Source organism: Neopsephotus bourkii, unplaced genomic scaffold (assembly GCF_033783945.1).
Source record: "Neopsephotus bourkii isolate Nb327-2 ecotype Australia unplaced genomic scaffold, CSIRO-AGI_Nbou_v1 NB_1767, whole genome shotgun sequence".
NCBI classification, from domain to species: Eukaryota; Metazoa; Chordata; class Aves; order Psittaciformes; family Psittacidae; genus Neopsephotus; species Neopsephotus bourkii.
In genome coordinates, this window is record NW_026902241.1 from 4512722 (window position 1) to 4540423 (window position 27702).

Below are 27702 nucleotides of genomic sequence, written 5' to 3' on the forward strand. Positions count from 1 at the left end.
TGGAAATCATTCAAATGGAGAACCATGGCATTTTGCAACAAACAATATAACTTTTCAGAAAATATCTGTTCCACTGGTTGATACAAGCCATCTAGGCAGTGGCATGTCACAAGAGGAAAGGACAGCTTGTGATGCATGGTGCTTTTCATTAAAAAGCACCCCATGTGTCACAAAATGCTATTAACACACCCTCGCTCTGTGTGTACTACTGCCAGACTGTAAGTTAGATAATGGAAAATGAAGACAGATCTCACATACTGTGTACTGATTTCTTTTCCATGTGTGTTACTCATCTGCTCATTGAATTCACGAAAGTAGCAACTCTTGATCTAATCTTGATCTACAATTATTAATCTAGTTTTATATGCTAGAAGACCTAACTAAGCAAAAAATGGTCTGTAATTGTACCTGAACTTTAGTCATATTTGGACAGAAAAACAAAAGAAGCTGCATGTTAAATGTATTAAAAAGAAAAGAAAGAAGAGAAGAGAAGAGAAGAGAAGAGAAGAGAAGAGAAGAGAAAAGAAAAGAAAAGAAAAGAAAAGAAAAGAAAAGAAAAGAAAAGAAAAGAAAAGAAAAGAAAAGAAAAGAAAAGAAAAGAAAAGAAAAGAAAAGAAAAGAAAAGAAAAGAAAAGAAAAGAAAAGAAAAGAAAAGAAAAGAAAAGAAAAAACAGTACACTAATATTTAATTTAAACCAAAATAAATTATATAACTATGAGAAAGCTAAGTTCAAGGACATTAAAAGGAGCAGCCAAAAAAGTGAAATGCTAACAAATTACATGAACACTACTCAGAAATATATGAGAGGCTGAAAGCCAAAGCTCCAAAAGGATGAGAAAAGCCAGCATGATAAAGCAGAAAAGTAAATTTCCTAAAGCTATTAAAATGAAACAAATAAAATAAATAAAAAATAAAACAAATACTTTTAAAAGTCTAAATTATATCCTAATGAGGAAAACAGAACAGAGTATACCTTGATAAATGAAATATAAAACCACAATAAAGCAAGATGGAACAATTTTGAGACATAAAGGCATAAAATCTAATAGCCCACCAGTCTTCAAATATTCCAGAAACGGGAAACTTGCCTGATATTCAGTGATAACCAGTTGCATAAAAGATCACATAGGGAAGACAAAACCATAACAGAAAAGTCAAATTAATTCTCTCAGTCTGCACTGGCTGTGAAGGTGGATAGAATGGTTCTCATACAAAGGTCATTCCTTATGTAGGATAAGACTGAACTGTAGTCCTAGGTGTCAATAGAATGTATTTTAGAACAAATCTGTAAGATAGCCTTTAACAAATTGCCCAATACCAGCTAAATTTCTGCTGTGGTATGTTACTACCAGTTAAACTGGCCTTAGCATCAAAACAGACAAAAGCAGTAAAGTTGGGTAATTTTATATTTTCATATACTAGTTTTCATTTTTTAGCAGAAGACAGTACAGAGGCATAGAGGGTAATCCAGTGAACAAAAGACATGGTATTTTTTCAAAATTCAGATATTTCTGCACAAAGCAATTGGTAGGAACCTTAACAAAACCAGTATTCATGCACAAATAAATAAATATGCTGTATTAGGGAAGAATGAACATAGCTTTTGCAGAGAAAATACATACCTCAGAATTCTATTAGACATCTTTGTTGAAGCAAGAAACCATATGAATGACACAGTCACTATGGAGTACTTGGAATTTAAGAAAGGTTTTGATGAGGTTTCTTATTCTGGTCTCCAGCTGGACATTGAGCCATTGACTGCAGCTCTTTGCATGCAGCCGTCCAGCTCCAAGATTCTGCCAGGCACAGAGGTGATACTGACTGGTCTGTAATTCCCCAGCTCATCCATTTTCCCCTTCTTGAAAATGGGGGTTATATTTCCCTTTTTCCAGTCATCGGGAACTTCACCTGACTGCCATGAGTCTTCAAATATGATGGCCAGTGGCTGAGCAACCTCATTTGCCAGCTCCTTCAGGACCCATGGGTGGATTTCATCAGGTCCCATGGACTTGTGCACGTTCAGGTTCTTAAGATGGTCTTGAACCAGATCCTCTCCTACAGTGGGCCCAAGGTCTTCATTCTCACAGCCCCTGCGTCTGCCTTCCAAGACTTGGGTGGTGCAGTCAGAGCCTTTGCCAGTGAAGACTGAGGCAAAGAAGTCATTAAGAACCTCAGCCTTCTCCAGATCCAGGGCAGCCAGTTCTCCTGATAGCTTCCAGAGAGGGCTTACAATGTCCCTAGTCTGTCTTTTACCTGCAATGTACCTATAGAATCCCTTCCTGTTATCTTTCATATCCCTAGCCAAGTTTAATTCTAACTGGGCCTTAGCTTCCATAACCTGGTGCCTAGCTTCCCAGACAACATCCCTGTATTCTTCCCAGGCCTTCTGTCCTTGCTTCCACCTTTCATAAGACTCTTTTCCCCTCAAATTTTCCTCAGCAGCTCCTTGTCCATCCAAGGAGGTCTCCTGGCCCTCCTGCTGCACTTCATTGTTATGATACTATAGAGACTGAAGTATAAATAGGCACAAAAAGGGGTTAGACAAATTCATAACGGAAAGTTTCACTGGTAGCTGGTACCCCCAGTTACTAAAGTACTGGAGTGGTGAAGGTATGCTCTGTACATGCCCTGCTCTTGCTTCTTTTAATATTCAACCCACTGTTGGAGGACTAGTACAGCAGTTTTAATATTTCTTTAATTTTGAACAAGAAGCAGCAACAGCTATGATCACAAGACTCCTGCCACCTCTCTCAACAGCCAACTTTGTGCTGCACTGATAAGCAAACTACATCTAGAAACTGTTATTTAAGCTGTACATTAATAGTAATAGTAGCAGTAGTAGTAGTAATAATAATAATAACGATAACAATAAGAAGAAAGAAGATAAAGAAGAAGATGAAGAAGAAGAAAATAATAATAATAATAATAAGAAGAAGAAGAAGAAGAAGAATGATGCTTGGGAAAAGCTCCAGTCTGAATAAGAATAATAATAATAACAATAGCAATAATAATAATAATAATAATGCTTAGGAAAAGGTCCAGGCTGAAAAACTAGCCAGCAAAACCTAGCTGGTTACCCACTGGATAATATTCATTTGCTGCACACCTCTCTCTACCCACCTCTGGTGACATACCTTAAGCATTCGTTAGATACCCATAGGCAAAGGGATGGTTTCTTTAGGTGAAACGCTATTGTAGTTCATGTCCAGTCAGTTTCTGGCTCTCCCATTCAGACTGCCAGCACAGGTGTTAATTACTGCCATCTGGGATGGTGGCTTATGCTATGAACACCTGCCACCCACCAAATATACTGAAACCTCACTTTGTTTCACATAGGTCAGTGAGCACCAGTTAGCAATGACTTTGGTATTCTTCTGGACCCCTGAAGGATGTTTCTCAATGGGTAACACTACTTATAGTTATATGATCTCACTTCACATAGCTTTTGGTTTCTGTCTACAAAACCTAAGGACAAGTACCTTCATATTATGAACCATATGCTCAAAGGAATATTTTAGAGGCATTTTCACAAAGCTTTTCGAGAAAGCCAAGACCATTTAACATTTTTAAATTCAGCCTTCGGTGGGACAAGAATCCTGCAGGAGCTCGCAAGAATTGTGGGACATAAAACTCTGAACACAAGGGCATAATGCAATAAAAAATAGAAGTAAAGAACAAATGAACTTATGGTGCTGACTGATAAATATGAACTCTAGCAATATTGCTGAGAAAGCAGGCATAGAAATTCGATGAGTCCTTTGAGCTGATTTAACTCATGCAGCTGCCGGTTGTGCAGTTGAAAAGCTATATTAATTTTTAAGTTAGGAGTATTGCAAAGCAATATATTTTGAGGAATTTCTCCTGACCTCTCTGGTGTTTGTCACCCACAGTAATTTTGCCAACATCAGTCAATGTAAATGATTCTCCCAGCACTTTCTAACAAATGTAATTAATTCATCCAATGAAGGGAGTGTTCTAGTCCCTACCTGTTTTCAAATTAATTTCTGTCATCCATGGGACATATCTCTCTCCCTCTTTTCCCTACCACAAAGGATGGGAAAAGGACCGTTAGTGAAGCTAGTTAAATAGAGGAAAAAAATTGATTGGAATCTGCATTTGTGAACATACACTTCAGGCACAGTTCACAACACTTGATGAGGTTAAGAGAATTTCTGTAACTGTTAGTACCTACAGAAATACTTGTAACCTCTGAAATGGAAAACACATGAACCGGTCTTGCTGTTCCCTATTCCCTGACCATAATATTATCAGAAAATATCAATCATCAAATGACACTGTGGAATTAATAATATAACATTGTTAGAAACAGCTGTAGGAACACCTCGTGAGAAATTAAACACAACTGTATGAAAATTATTCCTTTGAGCTATTTGATGGATATTGCCTCATTTATGTTTGAACAGCAGTATTATCTTCTATAAAGCTATTTTAGTGAGTTCTACTGAAAGAATTTATTTCCTCTGAAATCTGCAATAAAGTGCAAGATCCACTCACTCCCATCCTCCTTCCAACATATATAACCATGCTTATGAGTTTTCTGTATGTTACTAGAGTGGAGAGTGTACAGCACGTTATCAAAACTCATTGTGAAGATAATATACCTACTATCTACTTTGATCTGGGAGTTTTTACAGCTGTGCCATCTGCTTCATCATAGTTAATTTTAAGCCTTGTACTCAAGAATTAGAAACAGCCTGGCAATACAAATCTGACAAAATTGATCAAGAACAGAAACATCTTAGTGCTCCTTAAAATTAATCTATAAAGAATCAAAAATTGGTGCAATTAACTTAATCATTCCATTTCCAAAGTTGCTGCTACAAAGCCTGCATGTTAATCTGTTGGAATGGAAATCTGTTTATAAAGGGGTATGTGTACACTAACGCATAAGAATGGTCCAATAAATTGCAAACAGTACTCAAGTGGATCTATTCTGCACATTCAGATTTTGTTTTCACAGAATCAAAAAAATCTCACATTTCATAAGGTTAACACATATGCAACAATTTTAATTAAAAGCCAGGCACAAGCATTAAGTATTTATATTTCCTTATTCAGAACTTACATATTTGGGAGATGAAGTGATAAAAAGGCTTCTTACACTATCATCCCTCAAGCTTCGTGTATAAGAGGAACAGCTAAAAGAGGGATTTGCAGACTCGGTGCTGATCACTAGCCAGGGTGTCAGTGTTTTGTGAGTTTTGGAAGTTGGTGTAACCTACAGCTATCCCACAACCCCTCTGCATTTTCTGGAAACGACCTGATCACCGTCTGTGCCCTTAGCATCAAAACAGCAGAGGTCATGTCTGCCACCTCTTGCCTTGTCCTGAGGCAGCCTAAAGGCTCTCCTCCAGGCAAGGAATAAAGTGTCCCCTGTAATTCTTCACAGTTTTACCAAATAACCAGTGTCTACCTAGTAAATTGAGAATAATACTTGACTCTGAGGTTATCTCATTGAAGACCAGACTACCTCACTTGGAAAGTAAACCTTAGTAAGTGTAAATCCTTCTGTCCTTATCACACTTAGGACTGTGCCCAACTTAACGCATGAGCTTTTGATGCCTGTGATTTCCATAGGAAGCTTTGACTCAGAGTTAGGCATCTGCTTATGTGTGTTTCCAGGTAAGAATGACTTCCAAACCTAAGAGCTGAGATGTACACACACCATGAACTCCAACTCTGAGCTACCTTCAAAGAATCCTTAAAAAAAGCAATAGCCCTGGAAATGCCTTGCAGCTACTATACAGTCCCACAGCCTTCCACTGGCAGATGCACAGATTTCTCACATCGTTTAATGACTGCTGCCCACTCTGGAAATAAAATGCACCCTTGTGATGTGAAACTATGCATAACTGAGACACAGAATGAAATAACCAAACATAGTAACCCACCTTTCTTTTTTCTTTAATGAGGGGCTTTTTGTGTCAATTTTAACCAAAAAGGAGAAATTTGCTATGTGGGCCTTTGGAAACAGATCTTACTAGATGAGAAGTTTCTACTCAAGTGTAATGTTTATACTTCTTAATAAATAACTGTGCAAATGTGCAGTTATGGCATGCAACTACATGCAACTCATGTATTAGTGTGTAGATTGTATATATGGAATAGTATATAGTCAAGTGTCGTCAGCACTAATTAACACCAATACCAACCCATGAAGAATAAACTTCCATATCAAATGCAAAGTAGGATATTGGGGACTACTTAAAGACATCATGTACATGAGTGACTATTATCTTCATTCTTACAGCATGTGTAAGCTTCACGGTAAGAAACATGGGCACTGGATTCTGTGGTATTTATTTATGATTTTCATTAAAGGTATAATTAAGTATGTAAGACTGGTATTGTTCGGGGTATTCAAATAACTCCAGCTAGAGTATAGGAGGTGAGGAAGGGTAAACAGAGGAGCTGGATGGTTCAGACTGTCTGACAAAGGGCTCATCATTGCTAGGCTCTTTCTGTGCCTCTGCCCTGGGTCAGTGTAGACCGAGGAGCGTACCTGCTGCACCTGAGGAGCACACTTGCTGCACAGGAGGCCAGTCAGCTCAGTGGTCTTGTTGCATCCCCTTGTGGCTGGGTGACTGCGGAAGCTGAGAATTGCCCACACCCATGAGAACGAAAGGCTGGGGAGGAACTAAACACCTTTTCTGCTCTCAAGAGGTGGCCAGACTGGATCTGGAGTACTCAGAAAGTGACACAATTAACTTCCTCGCAGTGTCAAGCTGTGCATTTCCTAGAAACACGCCCCTTTCTCGCAGTCCTTGCTGAAGTGATTTTCCAACCCTAGAATTCCTTCCAGAGCATTTTGCAGCCCACCATAAAGACAGAGTAGAGGCCGATGAGTAAGTGTGGAGGAGGAATGTTTCTAACTACACTTTATCCCCATATTTCCAAACATAGCATGGATGGAGCAGCTCTTGCTCATGACAACTTATTATTCAGAGTGGTTTTGTGTTGTCTCTGAAAAATGATCCCACCTTTAGGAAACCAGAAAGCAGATCTCTCACAGTGAATACATGGGATTTGAAAAAAAAAAAAAAAAAACAGAAATTTAACAGTTTTCATGAATACTAACAGAAAAAGAAAAAATAATAATGAAAGGTCTTTTGAATACAACCAATAGCAATAGGAGTGGGGTCAATAACTTGTCTTTCTGGAAAGAAACACAGAAGTTGAAGCTTCATACACACTTCCAGTGGAATCTGTAGCTTGAAACCAACAATAAAGGCATGTCAGATACGGATTAATAATAATTTTGAAAAGCAAATATGAATCTCGAGTGCACCATCTGCAAAATCCTTGTGTTGTTTCCTAAAAGGAGACTGTTACCCTGTAGGGTAGAATTGATGCACTGTTTTCAAAAGTGTCACCTCGAAGTCTATAAAAATATCTTGCAACAAGCATTTTTCACCAGCCAGTAACGTACTCATAAAAATGGATATTTAATCAAAATTTCTCACAATCAGTGACTGGAATTACAAATTTTAATGATCTTTTTAAAATGAATGAATAAATAACCTTCATAAACTGTTGTCTCTTCCAAAAGAGGTAAGTCCTGCTAATTTACATCTACAGAGGGAGAGACAGAGGGTGCAGGTCCCTAGAGGCAGCTCCTCAGGCACTGAGAGATAGCAGAGCTCCCCGAAGTGCCTCAAAGGGTGAGATGGCGATTTGCATCAACAAAGAATTAGCCCCTTTCATGTTTGTTTTTCACCCTGGCCTTCCACAAAATCTAAATCTATCTGCCAGCAATAAAGAATCTTAATAGCTCGTGTTCAAATCTTACTAGCAGTTTGTTTTCTCATCTGAATAGGGCATAAATGAACTGCAAATGTCAGCTCATTGCTTCCTGCTCTTACCCTCCCCTCGTCCCCACCCCAAATTGCAGCACTTCTGGTTTAGGTGTCCAGTTTAATCCAATTCATCTTTGAATGTTGCGTATGCAACTCTTCCTGGAGATTCTTTTACTTATTCATCAATATGTATGTTCTTCACTCTTTTTACTTAGTCATTTCTGTGAGAATGAAAGGTGTGGAGTCAGCTCAGGAACCAGAGGGAATCATAAATCAAATCCTTGTAAGAGACACAGTCAGATGGAACAGAACAGCTGCAAAACTATAGCAATAATGTGGTCAGGTTTGCAATTTTGTACTTAAAATTCCCATTTTGAGGACCGTAACTGGACCACACGAATTTCACAATAACACATCGCAAGACTTTGCTTCCTATCAAATGCAATTATTTTTGTCTGTCGTTTATGCTGGTCCACTTAGCCTGGTTATAAACCAGCATTTCCTTTTTAAAAATACCCTTACTAGTGATATTTGTCTTTTGATATTTAAAATCAATAAAACTTGTTGACTGCTAACAGAACTTACAGAGCATTGTTTTTCACTATTGCTCAAGCTGCATAAGAGCCTGCTTGGCCGGACCCGCTGCCAAACTGGACACTGCCTTTTCCTCCCCGCGGGACCTGGCTTCGCAGGGGCTACCTGAACTGCAGGGGGAGTCCCCGGTCTCTTTCCCTGGGCTTGCAGCCCCAGAAACCCTGTTCACACGCCGCCCAGTCCGCAGCTAATCCGGAGTCCCTGCCGAGCCCTAACTCCGCTTTGCTGAACTTCCCGGGGCTGCCGTGGCTCAGCCGAGCCGCTGCCAGCTGCCACCCCTTAAGTTTTGAGACATGCACGAACCGCTCCGTGTCTGAATGAGGACGGGGCATGAGACGCCCGGCAGACACCTGAGTTCTTGCAGGCTTTCCTGCGCTGTTGACCCACCACCACCGCTGCCCGAAACTGCGGTGCCCGGAGGCTGGGGACGCCTCCGCGACGGAGAAAACTGTCAGTTCGTCCGCCCCGTCCGCTCAGCACTCCTCCCCTTTCACCTTAAGTGGCAGCACCCGGGCTCTCCCAGTCTCCCGGCGGTGACCCTCGAGCCCCCGCGGAGGGCGCAGCGCCCCAGGGCCGGCCGAAAGAGGGCTCCCAGGGGGAAGGTGGGGGCTACCCCGTACCTACCTTCCGTATGGACGGCGGAGACGTAGGTCCAGTTGTAACGCTTGACGATGTCGAGCATGGCCCTGGCTTGCAGCGTGTCGGATGGGACGACCCTGAGGAAGTATTTATACAGAGTTTTGTCGCTCAGGTCGATGCTGGTGGCGGAGTAAGCGATCTGGGGGATGTCGAAGAGCTGGAGCAGATTTTGGACTTGGATAGCTACCGAGCTGGAGCCGGGGCCGATGACCCCCGCGATGGGCTTTTTCACTCTGCCCTGGGGCTGGGGCTGCGAGTCGGAAACGCAGCGGGTGCCTCCGTCCCGGTCGTCCCTGATGGAGATGAGGGAGTCCCGTATAAACTCGATGCTCTGCTCCAGGGCTACCGAGGAGTGCCAGCAGGAGTCTCGGATCTCGCTGCCCAGGGTGATGTTAGGCAGCAGGACGGGGTCAGCGTTAATTTTATCCAAAGTGTGAAACATAGCTTCGACTCTCTGGATGCCGTACTGCTCCCGGATTTCCCCGCACTTCCTCTCGGGCACTTTCTCAGCCGGCGGCTGGTGATGGACGGAGAAGAGGGCCCCGATGATGACATCCCCGTCCATCCGAGCTACTGACCGCTGCGAGGAGGCTGCAGAGAGAAGCACCTTCCGCTCGACGCTCCTGGGCAGCACGTCCATCTCCAGGAACAGAGCAGGGAAAAAGACCAGCAGCACGCCAATCATGGTGTTGCACGATGTCATCCAAACCCAGGTTATGAATTTCACGGGCTCCTCTTGCCTGCACATGCTTTAAGAACATGTAGGAAATGGCATGCGCTTCCCCCCACAAGCGCCCAAGTTGCTCCAAATAACATCACAGCGAAGTCTTACAGCATCGCTCTCGAAGGTGCCAAGGCAGCCGCCATCCTACTGACTTTTAACCTGCTGGCATAGAAACGGGGGTTTAAAGCAGGCTGATCGGGAAAGCCATGTAAAACCAGAGCTCGATAAAGCAACCCCATACAGCTCGATATGACTGCTTTCGCAAACACCAAGGGCAATTTGAGGGGTAAGCCTCTCGAAATGAAGTTTCAGGAGGGATTAACATATGTCTTTATTTGCCTTGACATACTCACATATGTTAAGCTTATCTGATCACTCCTTTCAAGCCGAGGCGGGTGTTCCCTGCACCTTCCGCCGGCACACACACATCCCCTCCCACCCAGAGAGGTGTGAAAGTTTCCCGAGGGAATTCGCTCATCGGACAAGCGTCCTAACCCGGCCCCGGCAGCCCCTGCCCGGGAAATGGGGTGACAAGTGCTTCTCTTTTAACGTTCCGAATACTTTAAGGCATCTTCCGCAGCTCAAGGATTTCCTTGGCCAGTAAAGAAAGGGGTGAAAAGACAGAGCGAGCAATCTGCCCCGCCGGAGACCGGGAAATGTCATTTAAAGGTCAGCGCAGGGAGGAAGAAAGGAATTACTTTACAGTTTAGATTAACTTTTCCGCGTGTAGGGGGCAAAACTGTAATTCCGCCAGCCATACACACATGCAAGCGGGCTTAAGTACATACTAGTTACTAAGGCAACGGCGGGCAGAGTCCTGATGTGCCTTACCGGCACGCCTGCCTTTCGCAGGCATGCTCCGGGCGGTCACCGGCGGTCACCCCGGTGGCTGGGCTTGGAGGCTTGAAACGCTGCGGTGGAAACGGTGGGCGGCGGGGCCGCTGCTGCCGCTACCACAGCCGCTACCACCGCCGCTGCCGCCGCCCGGGGAGCCGGTAGCGTGGCCGCGCCTGGTCCCTGTTGCACCACGGCGCTGTCAGCACCCGGGACAGCGCCCGGCAGCCCGCCCCAACCCCGCCGGCTTTTATACCCTGCTGCCTCCTGCCCCTCTAGCCCCTGTCCCGCTGTCCCGGCACCCCTCCGTCTCGGTGCCCCCGTGTCCCTGCCCCGGTCCCGCCACCGCCGGCTCGGCAGCCCGCCAGTACCACTGGGAGCTTCCCCCAAACTTCTGCCCTCCTCCCGGCGCTGCGGCCGCGGTCCCACCGCATGCACACACACACTCGCACACACACGCACCCTGAGACACGAACCCCGCCAGCGGCACGCACCATCCCGGGCTGGCCGCCGCTCCCCCGACCCTGTGGCTGGCAGGCGGGCTGGAGCCGGGTCCGCGGGGATGCTGCCCAGCGAGCGACGCGGAGGACTGGAGACGGTCACGGGGAAGGCGATGCTCCGAAGAGAGCCGCCGTCCTGGCTGCGTGTGCACACACGCCCGCAGGCACAGCCCTCTGAAGTCTGCTCCCCGGGCAGCCCCGAAGCCCCTCTCCCGAGCGCCTTCAGCCCGCTCGCCCGCCCCAGAGGCAACCCCACCGCTGAGCCCCGCGGCCTACTTGGAAGGTCCCCCCGGGGCCGTACCTGGCCGGGCAAGGCGGTGGCTCCGTGCCCGCCCGGAGCAGCGGGCACCGGCGGCTCTCCGGCCGCCCCAAGCTGGCGCGCTGGCGGCGGGGCGAGGGCTGTGGGCTGGGCGCTGGTGCCCTCTGTCTTCAGCACCGCTCCACCGCAAGGAAAAAAACAGGTCATCCCGGGCTCATCCATTATCTCATACGGTAGGATCAGTCATTGCCCCCCCCCCCCCCCTTTAATTTCTTCGGCTATTGTCTTGTAAACGAGTAAGAAAGCCTCATCCGGAGCAGGCTGCGGCTGCAGGAGAGGTGTTTCCTCTCACCTCCCGCGGCTCTTAATTCGGTATCTTCTCGCCACAATTAGCAAGAGGGAGAGCGAAAGCAAGAGATTGCTGCTGCTCGAAGGGGACCCAGAACCGTGCTCGGGAGATCCGAGACAGTGAAATGTGCCGGTCTGCTACACGGGTAGGGTTTCGCTATTAAAATAAATATTTATACTGAAGGAGAAGAAAATACTGCAACAAGATAAATCACCTGTAAGGATAAAGGCATTGAGATTACAGTTTTCAGGTCAAGATGAACCTAAATGAAGCACGTGAGAGGCATGTCAGATTAAAATAATACCAGATTGAATATCATAATTCAGACGACCTGCTTGCATCCCTAACACAGGTCTCGGGTGTTTTACTTGACTGTAGAAAAGTTAAAGTTAGATTACCTCCCCACTGGGAACTCTATAGATATTTGCCCTACTTTTGAAAGAAGAGGCAAGGACAAACATTTAACTATTGCTCATTCAGAGAAGAGTTTGCAGTGAACACTGCCTCAGGGGTGTCTTCTCCCTCTGTCAATATTTGAGCTTGTTTTACTGTCACACAGCTAGCTATTTGCCTGTGCTGCGGGTTTATTCATGAGGCATGCTCATTAAGGAAGACCCTGGCCAGAGATTTGCTGATGCCCACTTTCCCAGCAGGTCATGTTTCCCAATGAGGGAGCAAGGGGCAGAGGGGCTGCCTGTCCTCTGCCTCTGGGTATGAGGCTCACCCAAGATACTGCAAAGCCAGACTAGGGCAGCTCAGCCAGGACTGGGCCTGGAGGGGTTTCCAGATGTACATGTAAAGGAGGAACAAATTCCCCATCATCCACACTTTAATAATTAAACCCTTGTCTCTGCTCTTGACACAATGAACCTGCAGCATGCCAGCAAATGATTCCAGTGGTTAAGTGAAAGGTTTTCTCCACTGGCTCTCACAGGGCATGCATTTGCAAATGCTCCCATTGGTCTTTCCTAACATTTAGCACCCTGTAGCCTTCATCCCCGCCAACCTGGCACTCACTAAGACAGCAGGTCTTTCTGCTGAGGCTCATGCATGTGTCACACAGAGCTGATCTCCGTCCTGTGACAGTCTAAGCTTTGGTGGGACTGACAAGTGGATCATCAGGTCCTGATGCCCAGCCATGGCCTTAACTGCTGCCTCTCCAACCCCTGCAGCACCACGTACAAGGAGGTAGGAACTGGTAGAGGTCTGGAGCTCATGAGAAGACACCTGGGATGTCACGAGGCTTTAGGAGAGATTAGGAAAAGAGGCACTGGGACTGCAGGGCCTTTGATATTCCCCACATCAGGAGGAAAAAGGCAACGGCATGGCTCTGGCCGCTCTCTCTTGTATATCTCAATCCTGCCCCAACCCACAGATCCAATACTTCTGCCCTCAGGAACAGCTCACGTTCTCAGTCCTGCTGCCTTCCCAAGTTTCTTAACACATGGTTCCTTTATCAGCTGGTAGCCCCACAGGACTGCATTTTTTTGTAGAGATACGAATTGCCATAAGACAAGCAGAGGATCACGGCAAGAGCAGCACAGGAGCTGGTGCTGGCTTGTACGCAATGTTTGCTTTCCATGGGAAATTACTTGATGTTGAATATTTTTCCTTCCTGAAATGGAGGAAAAGTGAACAATTTTCAGCCTCCCATGTAACACAACCTAAAAATCACTTGGCAGTTGATTGAAATATTTTGATGGCATCAAAAGTGTTTTGTTCTGTTTTCCTTTTAAACATTTTATACAGTGTAGGACAGTGTATCATTATTTTTACTTCAGATTAAATCAATCAGCTTAAAATGGAAGTTCTGTTCCAGTATTTCTTTAGAACTCATGGTTTGGTTTTGTTTTTTTTGTAATGAGAAAGGCCAATGTATTGTAGCAAATGGTTTGAAAGGAGGCTTGTTTGGGGTAGCAAAAACTGAAGTTTGGAAACCTGGTTTGCTAAGACCCCAGTTTTGTTTTTTCAAACATGGCTCCTTTCTCCTCTTCTTCCTACCAAGAGAGAAAAGTCAAATTACTGTCTAGTTGTGCAGACTCTCCAGCTAAATTATTGGGGAGATTTAAAGCTATTCTGCAAGGATCAATGCCACTAAGATTATACAATTTTATTCTGCCTTGGAAACAAGCAGAAAGCTCATGTGTTCCTGTCTGAACTCAGCTAAAATATATACCAGCTATTTGATAAATTGCCTATAGTCCTTTCTATTCTGCTCACGCAGATGCTTTCCTTTGAAGATTTACAGAAGCCACCCACTATACATAAACAGTGTGCATGCCAAACATGCATAGGTAGTCCTCTGTAGTAGATACTGAATTGTTTGCTCACGAAAAAGGATCTGGAGTCATCTCATCATCTAGCAGGCTTGTTCAGTCAAAACAGGGATTTCAATCTTCCTAATATATTCAATACACTTTCTCCTTTTCTGTTAGCAAAGCAAACATTTCTCATAGGTTTTAATTTAAAACGTGTGCCATCTACAACATCATTTTCACCCTCTTTCTTATATTTAAGCTCTTAAGTCTATCTACTGAGAAACAAAGCAACTGCATTTTAACATTTTTTATTACTTACACTTACTGCAACTGCTAGGAAATGAACATTAATGGATGCATGTCAGTATATATGGTGCTCCATAAAGGTCTGATTGATCAGCTGTTCCTTGCACTAGATCCATCAAAATTAAATAGGATTAACCCATGAAATTTAGGATTCTATGATAGTTAGAAACTAGCATACCTTCTACACAAACCTATGATCATATGGGGTTAATCTCCCCTGCTCCTTTCTGACCAGCATAGATACCCCTTGACCCTAAGGAGACCTAGAAATTTGAAATCTTCCATTATTAGTCATCAAGCATCCTCTCATTCTTTTTCTCAAGTCACAGTTATCTTGAGCATATTTTACAGGCTTAGGAGATTTTACATTCTTTCAAAATAACCAGAATTCCTTTTCAGACATTTAGTCAGGAGAGAAGTGTCTGCCTGGTTATGATTTCAAATGTCTCACAAATAAGTGTGAAATCCAAATCAATGAAAAATTCAGCATTCGGGGATGTCTTGTAAATTTTTTACACTCTAAGGATTATAGACTCCATGAAGTGATGAATAGCCTCAATTTATTCAGACATTCAGCACTTTTCATCTCTGGCTAGCAGAGCTGTTAATAAGCTAAGATTAATTCTTTCTACATTTTTAAGTAAGTAACTGATTGCTTTTATAAAACTCTCAGATGAAGTGCTTTGTGCCAATTGTTAAGGAGAGAGACTGGAAAAGCGTGCTCCAGAAGAGAAAGTGTCTAGCCTCTCCTCAGGGGAGCTCATCTCACAAATGATTTCTTTGCCATAGACTCATGCTGTCCATTCAGTGACACAGTAACCAAAAGCAGCTGTTTTCCCTTCATTACAGAAAGGGCACACACCTCAGAGTGGAGAGTTCCTGGGTATCCACTCTTGTGAAACCAGTAATGAATTTTGTAGCTCTGATGGCTATGGAGATGCTCCCAAAGAGTGAACAAAAAGGCAACTGAATATCCCCTTTGATAAACAACATGACTATGTGGTCCCGGATAAATCACCATTACTTATTTATTAACTGCAAAAAATGCACTTAGGGTGCCCTCTAGGACAAAATGCTACAAAATATCTACATGTCTTTACACACACCAATTCTATCCAGCTCAATTAATATCGATAAAACTCTCTTGCTATGAAACCCTCTGATTTCCCTGAAATCATCCCCTAAGAAACAACCTGAGTAAATAGATAAATCCGTTCTGGGACCTGCATACCAACAAGCTTATGCTACATCAGGCCAAAGAGAAAAGTGCCTTTCAAAGTCAAAGGCCCACAGTTCCTGAGCTTCAGACTATTCATTTTAAATCCATAGACTTCTAATTTAATTTGGGAATGTTGGTCTGAATCACTCTGGATGAACTTGCCAGACAGGGACTTAGGTAGGTGTGAAGAGAGAGTATATCTTGGGTATATGCACTTTCATATGGATTAACTGGATAGGTCTACTTCATTAGATTGCAACTAACACAGGACAACAAATTTAACTATTAGTCTACTGTATGAAGAAAGATTTGTTTCCCACTCTGTTTGTGGGAAACATGGCTAGCCAGAATTTCCTATTGATTTTCAAGGACAACTTTGTGTAAAGCCATCTGCAGGAATCCAGTCTGGTATCACAGAAAACTGCTAACACCTACATATGGAGAGAAAGTCCTTGCTGTGTAGATGAGGGAAAGATGTTCTTGCTCCCTCCCACCATCTCAGCTTTCAGGCTGGAGCTGTGGGTCGGTAAGCCCTTACACTGCAAATTTTAGTTACAAAAGGGACAAGTAAATTGGGAAGATGGAAAGTTTACTCCCAGACTGCACTATGAAACAACATTGCACATCTCTGCTCAGCTCAGAGGGAAACCTGCAAGTACCCAGTAATTTCTGAAATTTCCCCAACGACTACAGGTAGCACTGAAGAAAACAGCTCTGTATTTACTGCCTGCTATAAAAGGAGAAAAGTAAAAAGTCACATTGAAAATCACAATGCCAGGGTTGGAAAAGGCTAGCAGTCTTTTTAAAATGAGAATATTTTAAGCATTACTAAAGAATCAAAGCAGGTTTTGCAAGTATCAGTTTAACAATCAAACCATGTGTAACATATATCTGACACATTTTTAAGAATCTTTCCAATGATAAAACTAGTGGATCAAAAGTGTAACTTATGCTGAATGCTCCAGAACATTACTTTTCCCATTTAGAGTCTATCGCTGTTTATGTAACACTGTACACAAGATGCTTTATCAGCTTCCATAAATACCTATTTTTAAAGTCTGCAACAGCAAATAAAGAATGGGAGAATGGAATACCTTACAGATCACTAGGATTTTGTGGTTACCTTTAACTCAAAAGGTCTCATTTTCTACCCTGCATCTTCTTTATGCATTTACATTTGTCCAGGATGGATGGAAAGGATGCCTATAAAATCACTGCCATCAAACTGGTTAGCTTTTATTCACTTTGCTGTCACTACAACTGGGTGTAAATGAACTCAGAGGTGTCAACTAGGGGAGCTTCAGGTCTATTGTTCTAGTTGCACAATCATTTTTTCTAAATATAGGTAATTGACAAAACAGCAGAACATTGCATAGTTAATAAAACAATAGAAGTCTGCTGGTTTTGGCTAGGATACAATTAATTTTCTTCATAGTAGCTAGCATAGGCCAATGTTTTGGATTTCTGATGGAAACAATGTTCATAATATAGGGAACTGATGGCTACCAGTGAGCACTTACACAGAGCCAATGCCTTTTTTACCTCTCATACATGCTACCAGTGAGCAGGCTGGGGTTGGACAAGAAGTTGGAGGGGACATGGCCAGGAAGGAAGGAGGGAAGGAAGGAAGGAAGGAGGGAAGGAGGGAAGGAAGGAAGGAAGGAGGGAAGGAGGGAAGGAAGGAAGGAAGGAAGGAAGGAAGGAGGAAGGGAGGGAGGGAGGGAGGAGGGAGGGAGGGAGGGAGGGAGGGAGGGAGGGAGGGAGGGAGGGAGGGAGGGAGGAGGGAGGGAGGGAGGGAGGGAGGGAGGGAGGGAGGGAGGGAGGGAGGAGGGAGGGAGGGAGGGAGGGAGGAGGAGGGAGGGAGGGAGGGAGGGAGGGAGGGAGGGAGGGAGGGAGGGAGGGAGGAAGGGAGGAAGGGAGGGAGGGAGGGAGGAGGAGGAGGAGGAGGAAGGAAGAAGGAAGGAAGGAAGGAAGGAAGGAAGGAAGGAAGGAAGGAAGGAAGAAGAAGAAGAAGAAGGAAGAAGAAGAAGAAGAAGAAGGAAGAAGAAGAAGAAGGAAGGAAGGAAGGAAGGAAGGAAGGAAGGAAGGAAGGAAGGAAGGAAGGAAGGAAGAAGTAAGGAAGGAAGGAAGGAAGGAAGGAAGGAAAGAAGGAAGGAAGGAAGGAAGGAAGAAGGAAGGAAGGAAGGAAGGAAGAAGAAGGAAGGAAGGAAGGAAGGAAGGAAGGAAGGAAGGAAGGAAGGAAGAAGAAGGAAGGAAGGAAGGAAGGAAGGAAGGAAGGAAGGAAGGAAGGAAGGAAGGAAGGAAGGAAGGAAGGAAGGAAGGAAGGAAGGAAGGAAGGAAGGAAGGAAGGAAGAAGGAAGGAAGGAAGGAAGGAAGGAAGGAAGGAAGGAAGGAAGGAAGGAAGGAAGGAAGGAAGGAAGGAAGGAAGGAAGGAAGGAAGGAAGGAAGGAAGGAAGGAAGGAAGGAAGGAAGGAGAATGTTCAGAGAGATAGTGTTTGTCTTCCCAATTAACTGTTACGTGTGATGGAGCTCTGCTGTCCTGGAGACGGCTGAACACCTGCCTGCCCATTGTGAAGAGGGGAATGAATTCCTTGTTTTGCTTTGCTTATGTGCACTGCTTTTGCTTTACCTATTAAACTTTCTTTCTCTCAACTTATGAGTTTTCCTACTTTTCCAATTCTCTCTCCCATCCCACTGCGTGGGGAGTGAGTGAGCAGATGTGTGGGACTTAGGTCCTGGCTGGGGCTAAACCATGACAGTCACATGTTTTAAAAGGGTTTAGAAGAAAAGATACATCTCAAAGAGGATCTGTGGTTTGAAATACATTGAGCTCTAGAGATGTGCATAAGTGAATTCAAAGAGGTTGAGGTGCCATGGCTTTGACCTCTTTTGGATTGCATTGGTCTTGCTTGGGTTATATAATGTATAAGCACTCTGGAATGAGCAAAGTGAGTGAACATAGACAAAAGAAAACTTTGTCTAGATTCACATTATGCTGAATGAGAGAGAAAGAGGTATTGGCAATATTCTGCCTACTTTAATAGACACAGAAACTCGTTCTACACTGAAAAAGGAAAGGGAGCAGATAAGTATTTTTATAACACTGCTTACATATTTATATCTGTGTTCACACTTTTCATACTTTGGTCTGAACCTAATGGTTCAGTCAAGGAAACATGACATAAAATACTAGGTAATACTGTATTTATTTTTAATACATAGCTACTTCTTAAAGCAAGGTATACAGAACAAGAATCTGATACTCAAAAATGGCATGAGGATATGGAGTGCAAACTTCACTCCTCTGTTTACAAATGGCTTAATGCATTTGTTCAAAAACTTACTACCACAAAAGCACCATACCTACAAAATAAGAGGTTAGTTCAAAGCGCTTAGATTAGTTCTCACTAGGTGTTTACACATATTCTGACGTCTGTACTATAATAAAATCAAGAATAATATTGGAGTATACATGTTTCTTTTAAGCACATCTTTTATTTATAGTCGTCATGAGGAATTGCGTTGATAATAGAATTTGCACACAGACTTTGTCATTTTGACTTTCTGTCTAGGCAAAGCATTTATGAAGCACTTCATTACTTCAGGATCTATTAGAATCTTTGTTATACCCCTTTCTTCTCACTTCCCTGCTCATATCCTGCTGTGGTTTGGTGATACATTAATTGCTTTTTCTCTCTGATTTCCATCTGGAGAGGTGGCTGCACTCTCTCACTGGCCCACTGCCATTTCAGGGGTGCCAAGACCTTCATTCTCACCTGGGGTGTTGAGCTCCTCAGCCACTAGCTATACCTGGCTGGTCCTCTGGGTGTTTCAAATCCCAGTTCCTCCAGAATCAGGTTTTCTTACTCTTGTCTATCTATGCAGTTCTACTTGACTTGACACTGAGTATAACACACACACACAAAAATGCCTTTACTGACACAGGAAAACAAACACCAATCATAACACCACCACTGGTGATGAAATGGCTGAGATCCAGCTGATCCAGCAGGTTGAATTCATTGCCTGTGAATGCTAGTCCTCAGTCAGTATGTTTAAATGCTTTTTAGCTTACATTTCCATCAGCTCTAACAGATCCCGATTTTCTATAAACATTGGAGTAACAATGCTCTGAAACACCAGACCCTCTCATATGCTTTGAATTGGATATTAAGAGAAAGGATGCACTTAAACCCATTAGTTTCTTTTAAAAATATTACTGTCTGTAGCCATGGTGTTGAACTGAAAATTATCCAAAAGGAAGGCCAGAAGCAGGACAAAACCCAAAGAGAAGACTCTCACACAGTCTTAATTAAAGAACGCTTTCATCATTGTTGTTTAAGGAATTAAAGCCAGTGTGTTTACTGAGCCTGCTGCCTCCACAGCCCACCCGCCCCTCCCCTGACAAAATACCAGAAACAATGAAAGGAACACTAGTGTCCAACTGGCAAAAAAAAGAAATAAATCTGAAAAAGTCTTGAATTAAACACATCTGTTAAAGTTTTTGAAGGTCAGTAGTTGATTAGAAGTAGACCTACCTAAATACCCACACTGGGGGACACGCAGGTGAAATAACCAGCAGCGGCAATCAGGTGTCCAGCTAGCACAGCCCTGAACCAGCTGCAGAACTGGCTCCTTATGGAACCACTAATCCCCTCATATATGTGAATCGTGTGTATAGATGATGGATTGTAACTCACAAGGTGATTCCTGCAACTTGATTAGTAACAAACAGACGAAGGGATGGAAGAATACTTGGCTGAAGTGCTGCGCTATTATACTGAATATAAAGCACATAGGTGACCAACACTGCACTAAATTGAAAGAACTCACTTAAAGGAAAATTTCTAAAAGACAGTTAATTGTACTGTTTAGAGAATATCTGCATATTCACAATAACAAGTCTAAAACAAAGTGTCCTCATGGTTTTCAAGTTATGTTGTGTAAGCACATATTAATTTCATGGCATAGCCTTTTATTTTTATTTCAGAGTACAGTTTCTTGATGACTATATCATGTGCTTGATTTTATAGCATATGCTTGTTGTGTTTTTGTTTTCCTTTTTCTTGGCAAGAGCTTCTAAGAAGACTTCTTCATCACCATTGAAGTTTTTCTTTAGTTACAAAGCATAAGTCCCCAATAAATAAACCCAAAACAGCTCAACTAATTTGATGCTGCTGTCACTATAGTAATAGGCAGCTATTGTTTTCCATGTCTTCATTTAAATTCAACAGACACTTGCTAGTGCTGCATATAAACATCTTAATTCTTATCGTGTTTCTTATTTCTAAATAGTACCTGCACTTAGTTTATCTTATTTGTCTTATGTTCAAATTTCAGGAAACTGGCTTTTTCAAATCTATTATTAGATCTCTCAGCCGAACTGAACATCTTCTGTCTTAGCTGGCTTTTATTTTTCTCTAAATTCCAGCCACTGTCAACAGAGGCAGTAAATCTGCACATCTTTCTTTCTTCTTACTCTCCTTTACCAGGCAATACAGTATGTGCCACTCAAATCTATATCATCTAAATAAATAAATAAATAAAGTCTGCTCAGTAAACATTCAGAGGAACTACTATTCTACGAAGGGAGTACCACATACGTGTTTTCCATGAGTAACTGCTATGTTTTCCACCCATGTATACACTTTATAGTTCAAGACCCCCGCAGATGAAGAGAGAGACATCCTAGGCTATCTGCTGTTGCAAGGAAGACCTGATTAATAATACTGCAAGACCAGAGTTCACATTGATTCCTTGAGGTTGCAGGGCATATATAAGAGCGTGGAAGAGTTCTAAGGGGTGTTAGAAAAGAGTCTCTTAACATTTCACAGTTGTAAATTGTATTTTTTAGAATGCTGAGATTAAACTCTTCTATCTCTTTGCCCGTTTTAACTGTCTTGGTTGCACATTTGAAATGTGGGTGAGAGGAAGATGCTATTCAGTTTGATGTTATTTTTAATCTTATAGTGTAGATAATGTATTCAGAAACCTTTTCTTTGAAGGCAATCTGCATTCTGTGCTGTTAGAGAGTATCACATCTTTATATAGTTTATGGCATAATTTCGATTAGATGCAGTTCTTACTCTGGGGACAGAAGCATGTAACACCTACAGTAATTATGATAATTGTGTATCAGAAGATGGCTATTCAGGAGACTTCCATCTGTTTAGCACATAATACTTTAGGCCTATGAGATAGGGAAGTGTCTGCATTTAAGAATAAACAATAATGGCCACCTTAGAGCAGATTGTACTTTATATTACATTACACATACCTTAATGATTGCTCAAATTGAAGTTATGCTGCTCCAGACAACACTAACTTCACCAAAATCCCTTGGAAATGCAAGGCATAAAGAAGGAAGAATCAGCTTGGCTCCTCAGGGAACCACTTTGCTTGTGCAGAAGCAGATGTGGAAAGCACATATTGCTCCAAAAAGTCAAACCACACCAAACTCTCATTGGGCTAACCAGGCCCTACCCTGAGCAATTTTGGCTGTGCCAAATCAGGCAAAACCGGAAAATGCAACTGCCTGGCCAGAACCCTCCTCAGAAAGCTCTCAGGTTGCAAGACGCCGGAACAAAAAGACTGCGAGGGTTTGAATGGTGTGGATGCTGCCTTTATTTTTCCCTTTCTCAAATGATGGTTTTTATTTGGCTTAAGAACAAGGAACAAAAATTTGAAACAATACTGGAAGCTGCAAATCATTCTTCTGGAGTTACCAGGACAGCAAAGCAAAACAAAACTTGGCATTCAGGGTTATATCACTTTCAGTAGGCAACTTATAAATAACATTAAGTGGATGGTTCTCTGAAAATAAACTAGCCTTTCTTGTGTTACCAGCAATGTCTGCCTTGAGGTCTCCTGACACCACACTCATTAGCAACGCACTGACCTGCTCCAGGAGCTGGACCTGCCTCAGGAGCAGCAGCGAGTGCAGAAAGCTCACCTGACCCTTCCCTCTTTGTGCGACCTCACCACCAGCTGAACACAGCACTGCCACACTTCTTGTCAGTTAGGTTAGAACAGGATATCACGGGTATTTCCCACCAGGTTAATCTTTTCTGGAAGGCTTCCTGATAAATGCTGCTTCCAAGTACAGGAGAAAGGAAAAAACATCTCTGGCCTGTGGTAGAAGCATCTGCATTTCTCTCCTTGTAGAACAGACACTGGAGGGCTACCTGGGGCCAGTGGCAGCAGCAAATCCCAAATGGGGGGGTTGGCTGGGGCAGGGCCTGGCAACCAGAGCCCATCCCACCACCCCAGCTGGGAGCAGGGCAGTAGGAGGTAGAGCCTCAGGGGTGGCCAGGCAGGGACAGGCAGGACTGGTGGTGTCCCTGGGGCCCTGACAGAAATACATCCACTTATGCTCTGGGCAGCAGCCAGAGCTGTTGCAATTTCTGATAAGCCATAAACAAGATGCTTATCAAGCCAGAAGATAAGCATGCCTTGTTTTGCTAATATCTCTACACAAAACATTGTAGTATTATTATTTATACCCTATGACATCTTAATCATTTATCACTTTCCATCTGCGCTGCAGATTGAGGACTACTGTATCTATTACGAAGTTCTACAGGTCCATAAGCATCCTAGGAGAATATTTTTTTGCAATGTTTTTGTATTCTGTTCTTATTGCCTAGAGAAACAAACTGAAGCTAATGAAAATATGCTTTTTTTTATAAAATAATACTTTGCTGAGAAAAAAAGACATATTTTGCTCTGACCCCGTTATTTTCTCTCACAATAACTTTCCAAGTAAAAGCCTGTTCTCTCATCTCTTTGCACCTTCCAATTACCTCCTCAATTAAAAAGGTGTATTTTTGCTCAAGCAGGGTCATGAGATGCAATATTTCATTGTTTTATTGTGTAATGAGGCAGGGTTTTTTTCTGAGACTGTGTTCAGTGATGCACAGTTATTTCTGCTGACTCATTGCCTCAGTCAGAGAAAGTGAATGCTGTCAACCCCAGCTAAGAAGCATGCATAGTCCTGTGGTACACAGATGAGTAATCATGTAGAAAAATGCCTTAGAACAAAACAAGTGAAAAAAACCCAAACTAAACAAAACAAAACCCTTAGAGCACTGAAAGCAGAAAGGAGATCAGGCTGAAGCAGGGTTTATTATTGATACTGGTGTACAAACTTAGTAACTGTAGTGCTACATAACAGATTATGCATCTACCCTAATGAGAGTACAGTAGACATGAAATAATTTTTTTATTATCTTTTTATAGCTAAAACACAATCCATGCAGCTAAGCTTGCATGGGGAAAGGTGAAGTAGAGAGTAAAAAAAAAAAAAAAGAATATACAGATATTTGACATTAAACTATTAAACTACAAATTTCTGTACCTGAAAAAGGTATAAAGGTATAAAAGTACCAAAATAAAATAGTTACACTGCTTGCACCATCTGTGTTGATTACAAACCAGGAACTAGACTTGCTTATTTACACAGGCTGTTCCATTAGTTCCCACTAGGTTGGGCTCCCTGTGGTACCATGGAGAAAAACAAAACTAAACAAACATTTGGGGCCCCAAATTAACTTCTCATTGCTCATTTTTAAGTCTTAGGCAAAAGACATGCAAAAACATAGTTTGATTAATATGTGTAGGTGTATGCATTACTGGAAGTACAATGACAATTTATATCCAGAGAAAATACTCTTTCTTATTAGTTAAGGTTGCTGCCTTAGTGAGGTAATGCCTCAGGCCAAAGTAAAAGGTCAGCTCAGGGATAATTCAGGGTGCGCCTCTACTAGAGATTTACTCCAGGGATCCACAGTGCCCCACACTTCCAGGGGTCTAGGGGCCCCTGGTCTCGTAACAGTTCTCCCTAAAGAGAAGTACTAGCCTTGTATCACCACACTCAGGCCTCTCCTGTTCCAGATTTGCTGTGCCTTTCAGAGAAAAGATGTAAGGGACCAGGTCCCACTGCAGCACAAAGCAGCCAGTTCTGCTGCCCAGCTGAGAACTTCCTTGCTACAATTCCCTCGTGGGGTAGTGCCGCATAGTATCTAACGACCTCATATTACTGCAGATAGATATATTCTTATGTTTTCTACCAGAAATGCTGTCTGGCATTAACAACATCCAGGTAAGGAGTAATCACCTTGAAACACTGGGCAGTTCTCTGACAGCTTTGTGGTACCTCCTTGGCTGTTTCATGCCCTGTGCAGTCTGTGCTTCAGCACTGCCTGCTCATGCAGGTCAGGATCAGGACAAATGCTGGGCAGTATGGTGTACACATCCTACCCCCGTGTACAACTGGGTGCTTTTTCTGAGGCAGTGTAATAATCCAAGTGGTCTTGAAGATGAATTTTGGACATACAATTAAATAAAATACTCCTTTAAAGAGAATGATTATTAATCTTCTGCCATGAAGCTCCACCAATCTTTATGCACTAATTTTAACATCAAACCTTGTTAAACCTGAAGAAAACATCTGTGGAGGCAGATTTTTGTCAGTGTTAAATAAATACACTGGTTTGTGGCTTGAGTACTGAAGATCTCTCAGTACTTCTAATTTTATAAACCAAGGAAATAAAATCCCTGATGAAATGCATAATTTCTTTAACAGAAGATACAAAGACTGATTCTCACTTTTTTAAGAGGAAAGTTGCCAAAGAACATCATCCCAGAAGACTGCACATTTTTGTTTCTATTTCAGTTTGAATTGCCCTCTTATCGAGTGCAGACCACAGATAAGAATTTTGCATGAAGATGTTTGAATTGACTTAATTTTTATATTAGAGAGTCAGCTGCAAATTCAAATCTTCTCTTGCCAGAGTGAGAAAATAAATATTTTTCACTGCCATGAAAAGCATCTCTAACAGGTAATGTCTGAAATGTCTGTTGTGAGTGTCCTTCAGCTGTCCTCTAAACCACTGTGCCACGTATTACGTTATAAACATCTATATTGTGAGCCTAAATTTCCAAATGCTTTTGTTGATTTTACAATTAAATTTAATTCCGGTTTTATTAGAGGGTTTGCTTTTTCTTCACACATTTTTGTCATGTAAAAAAAGGCTCATCAAAGCAATGAAAACACCTTATTTAGGTATATATTTAAATAACTCCAAGAACTGGATTCCAAATCCTACATAGTAACCCTAGACGATGTCCTAGATGCAATGACATGGTTATTTTTTTTTCTGCTCCATATTTAGACAGTCTTTTTAAGTGTCCTTTTCTCTTGGAAAAGGGAGATGGGCTTAACTCCCACCAGTGACTGATCAGCTGCTATCGTCAGTCCTAAGGTCAGGTGTATCACCTGGTTTTCACAAAACCAGCACGCACTCAGCTGAGCGGCAGATGGACAAGGGTATACAAGAACTGTGCATACACGTGAGCTGAGACAGATGGCCTGAACAGCGTAATTCCATGGGGTGCAGATAGATTCCTCCAGGAGATGCTGTGTTTAAGAGGCAGAAAGGCACAAGTCATACAGTGAACTTCGCTATTTTGAAGAAAAAGAACTGAAGCCCTGAATAAGTAAAAGAAGATAGGCTTGTCACCCTGTGGCCCCTTGGTATTGTTCCCTGCATGCTGGGGAGTTACCCTACTGGCTCACATGATTGCTTTTGGCACACAAAAATACTCTGCTCTTTGTGACTCCCCAAAAAATATATGTAAATCTACTCTTTTGCCTGAAGCAGTATTATGCACTGTGGATGGTAGCAATTATATGATAACACTTTAAAAGTCCCACTATGATAGATAAATTATTTTAAAACACAAAGACTAAGGAAGTTGCATACAGCTGAAACTATGAACATAATTTCCTACTAGGGCACAGAATACTGACCACAGATTTATTAATCTGGAATAGACTGGAGCCATATTATGCCTCCACTGGGGTTCATCTTTTCATTTCTATCATATGGTGATTTCTATCTATAGAACTCAAAAGACTTTCCCTGTTAACTAATCAATTAACAGAGTGAGTGGCTTTCTACCTCATTTGCTGAGACACAGAGATGCTCAGTTAGCACTTCTGTATAATGTACAATCATTGTAGTACAGAGAATATAGTCTATCTGCCCACAACTTTATTCTTTTGCTGCAACCATTCACATTTCCCACCACCAGAACCAATCTGAAGATAAATGCAATTTTGATCTTCTTTAGAAAACTTCCGCTTGCCTTTAGCAAATAAAATATAAGTGAAAAGAACTCCAAAACATCACATCAACTAACATACAGTTTTACCTTGTCTGCTGTCCCTCAAAAAAAAAAAAAATCTCTTTGTAAAGCAGATGTCACCTGCTTTTGTTTGCTTGCTACTGAGAGCAAAGGGCAAATTTTATCCATAGCCAAGGGAGGCTACATTCTTAAGTGTGGTCAAAAAAAAAAAAACAGTCTCATTTTGTCATATTCTCTTCTCTTTATATTGTTCCTTTCCAATTCATTAAATTAAATAGAAATTATCTTCTTTCATACATTCAAGTTCTTTAGAAAAGGAAAGAAATTACTAAGTACTAATTACTAGGATCCTTACTCATTAGCTGCTGAATAGAAATGGGCATTTTTTCACCTGCTCTCAACCTTTATTTCAAAATACAGCTTGTTTATCCTGAGAACTAAGGAAGGTATTTCCTATAGAATGGGCATAAGAGAAAAAGACAGGCTCAGACAGAAATCATTATGCAGAACAGTCACCCTCTTGATGCCATTGTATTTTCCCCTCTTCTGAAAGTAGAAAGGTTCCTTTCTTTCTTACTAAGTTTTATGATATCCAAATGAGAAAATAGAGGTCACTTTCACACATGCTTTACATTAAAAATCTCTAAAAACCATGACCAGTATCAAAGAAAGCACAAATCCCAACCCTGGAGGGGAAATCATTAAATAGAAGACATGCACAATACAGAAATACAAAACTAACTAAAAGACAAGTTAAGAGATTCAGAGCCCTGTGAATGGCCCGTAAACACAGCTCACTGAAGCATGGATTGTTGTCTGCTATTTCTATATGGATTCTTGAAGTCTATGCTGTTGGAGAGGTTTCTAATAATGGTGATTTGACTACCATCTGTCACATATTTTTCTTTCATTCTTTTGCTGCAGGAGAATATGTGATGAAATGTCTTGGTTCAGTCACTTTTGTCTGTTCTTTTTTGTGCTGTAGTGTATTAGTAGTGAAGTCTTGAGTCAAAGAAATGGGGCTTTTAGGGGGAAAGGGGAAATGACTTTGGGC

At 42.4% G+C, this 27702-nt stretch overlaps 1 protein-coding gene across 8 annotated transcripts in view; it reads right to left on the reverse strand.

Moving 5' to 3' along the window:
- Positions 1 to 12197, reverse strand: part of GRM1 (glutamate metabotropic receptor 1) — a 177275-nt gene extending 165078 nt beyond the window's left edge. For 3 of the 8 annotated variants that reach the window (XM_061378726.1, XM_061378728.1, XM_061378727.1), the window contains exons 1-2: positions 11411 to 12197; positions 9037 to 9937 (exon numbers count right to left, since the gene is read on the reverse strand). In XM_061378726.1, coding sequence (XP_061234710.1) covers positions 9037 to 9799 — 763 coding nt within the window. In that variant the 5' untranslated portion in view covers positions 9800 to 9937; positions 11411 to 12197. Of the gene's footprint in view, positions 1 to 9036; positions 9938 to 11085; positions 11387 to 11410 lie in introns of those variants that run through there. The other 5 variants (XM_061378730.1, XM_061378729.1, XM_061378723.1 and 2 more) reach the window with 4 other exon arrangements.
- Between the last annotated feature and the right edge of the window lie 15505 nt (positions 12198 to 27702).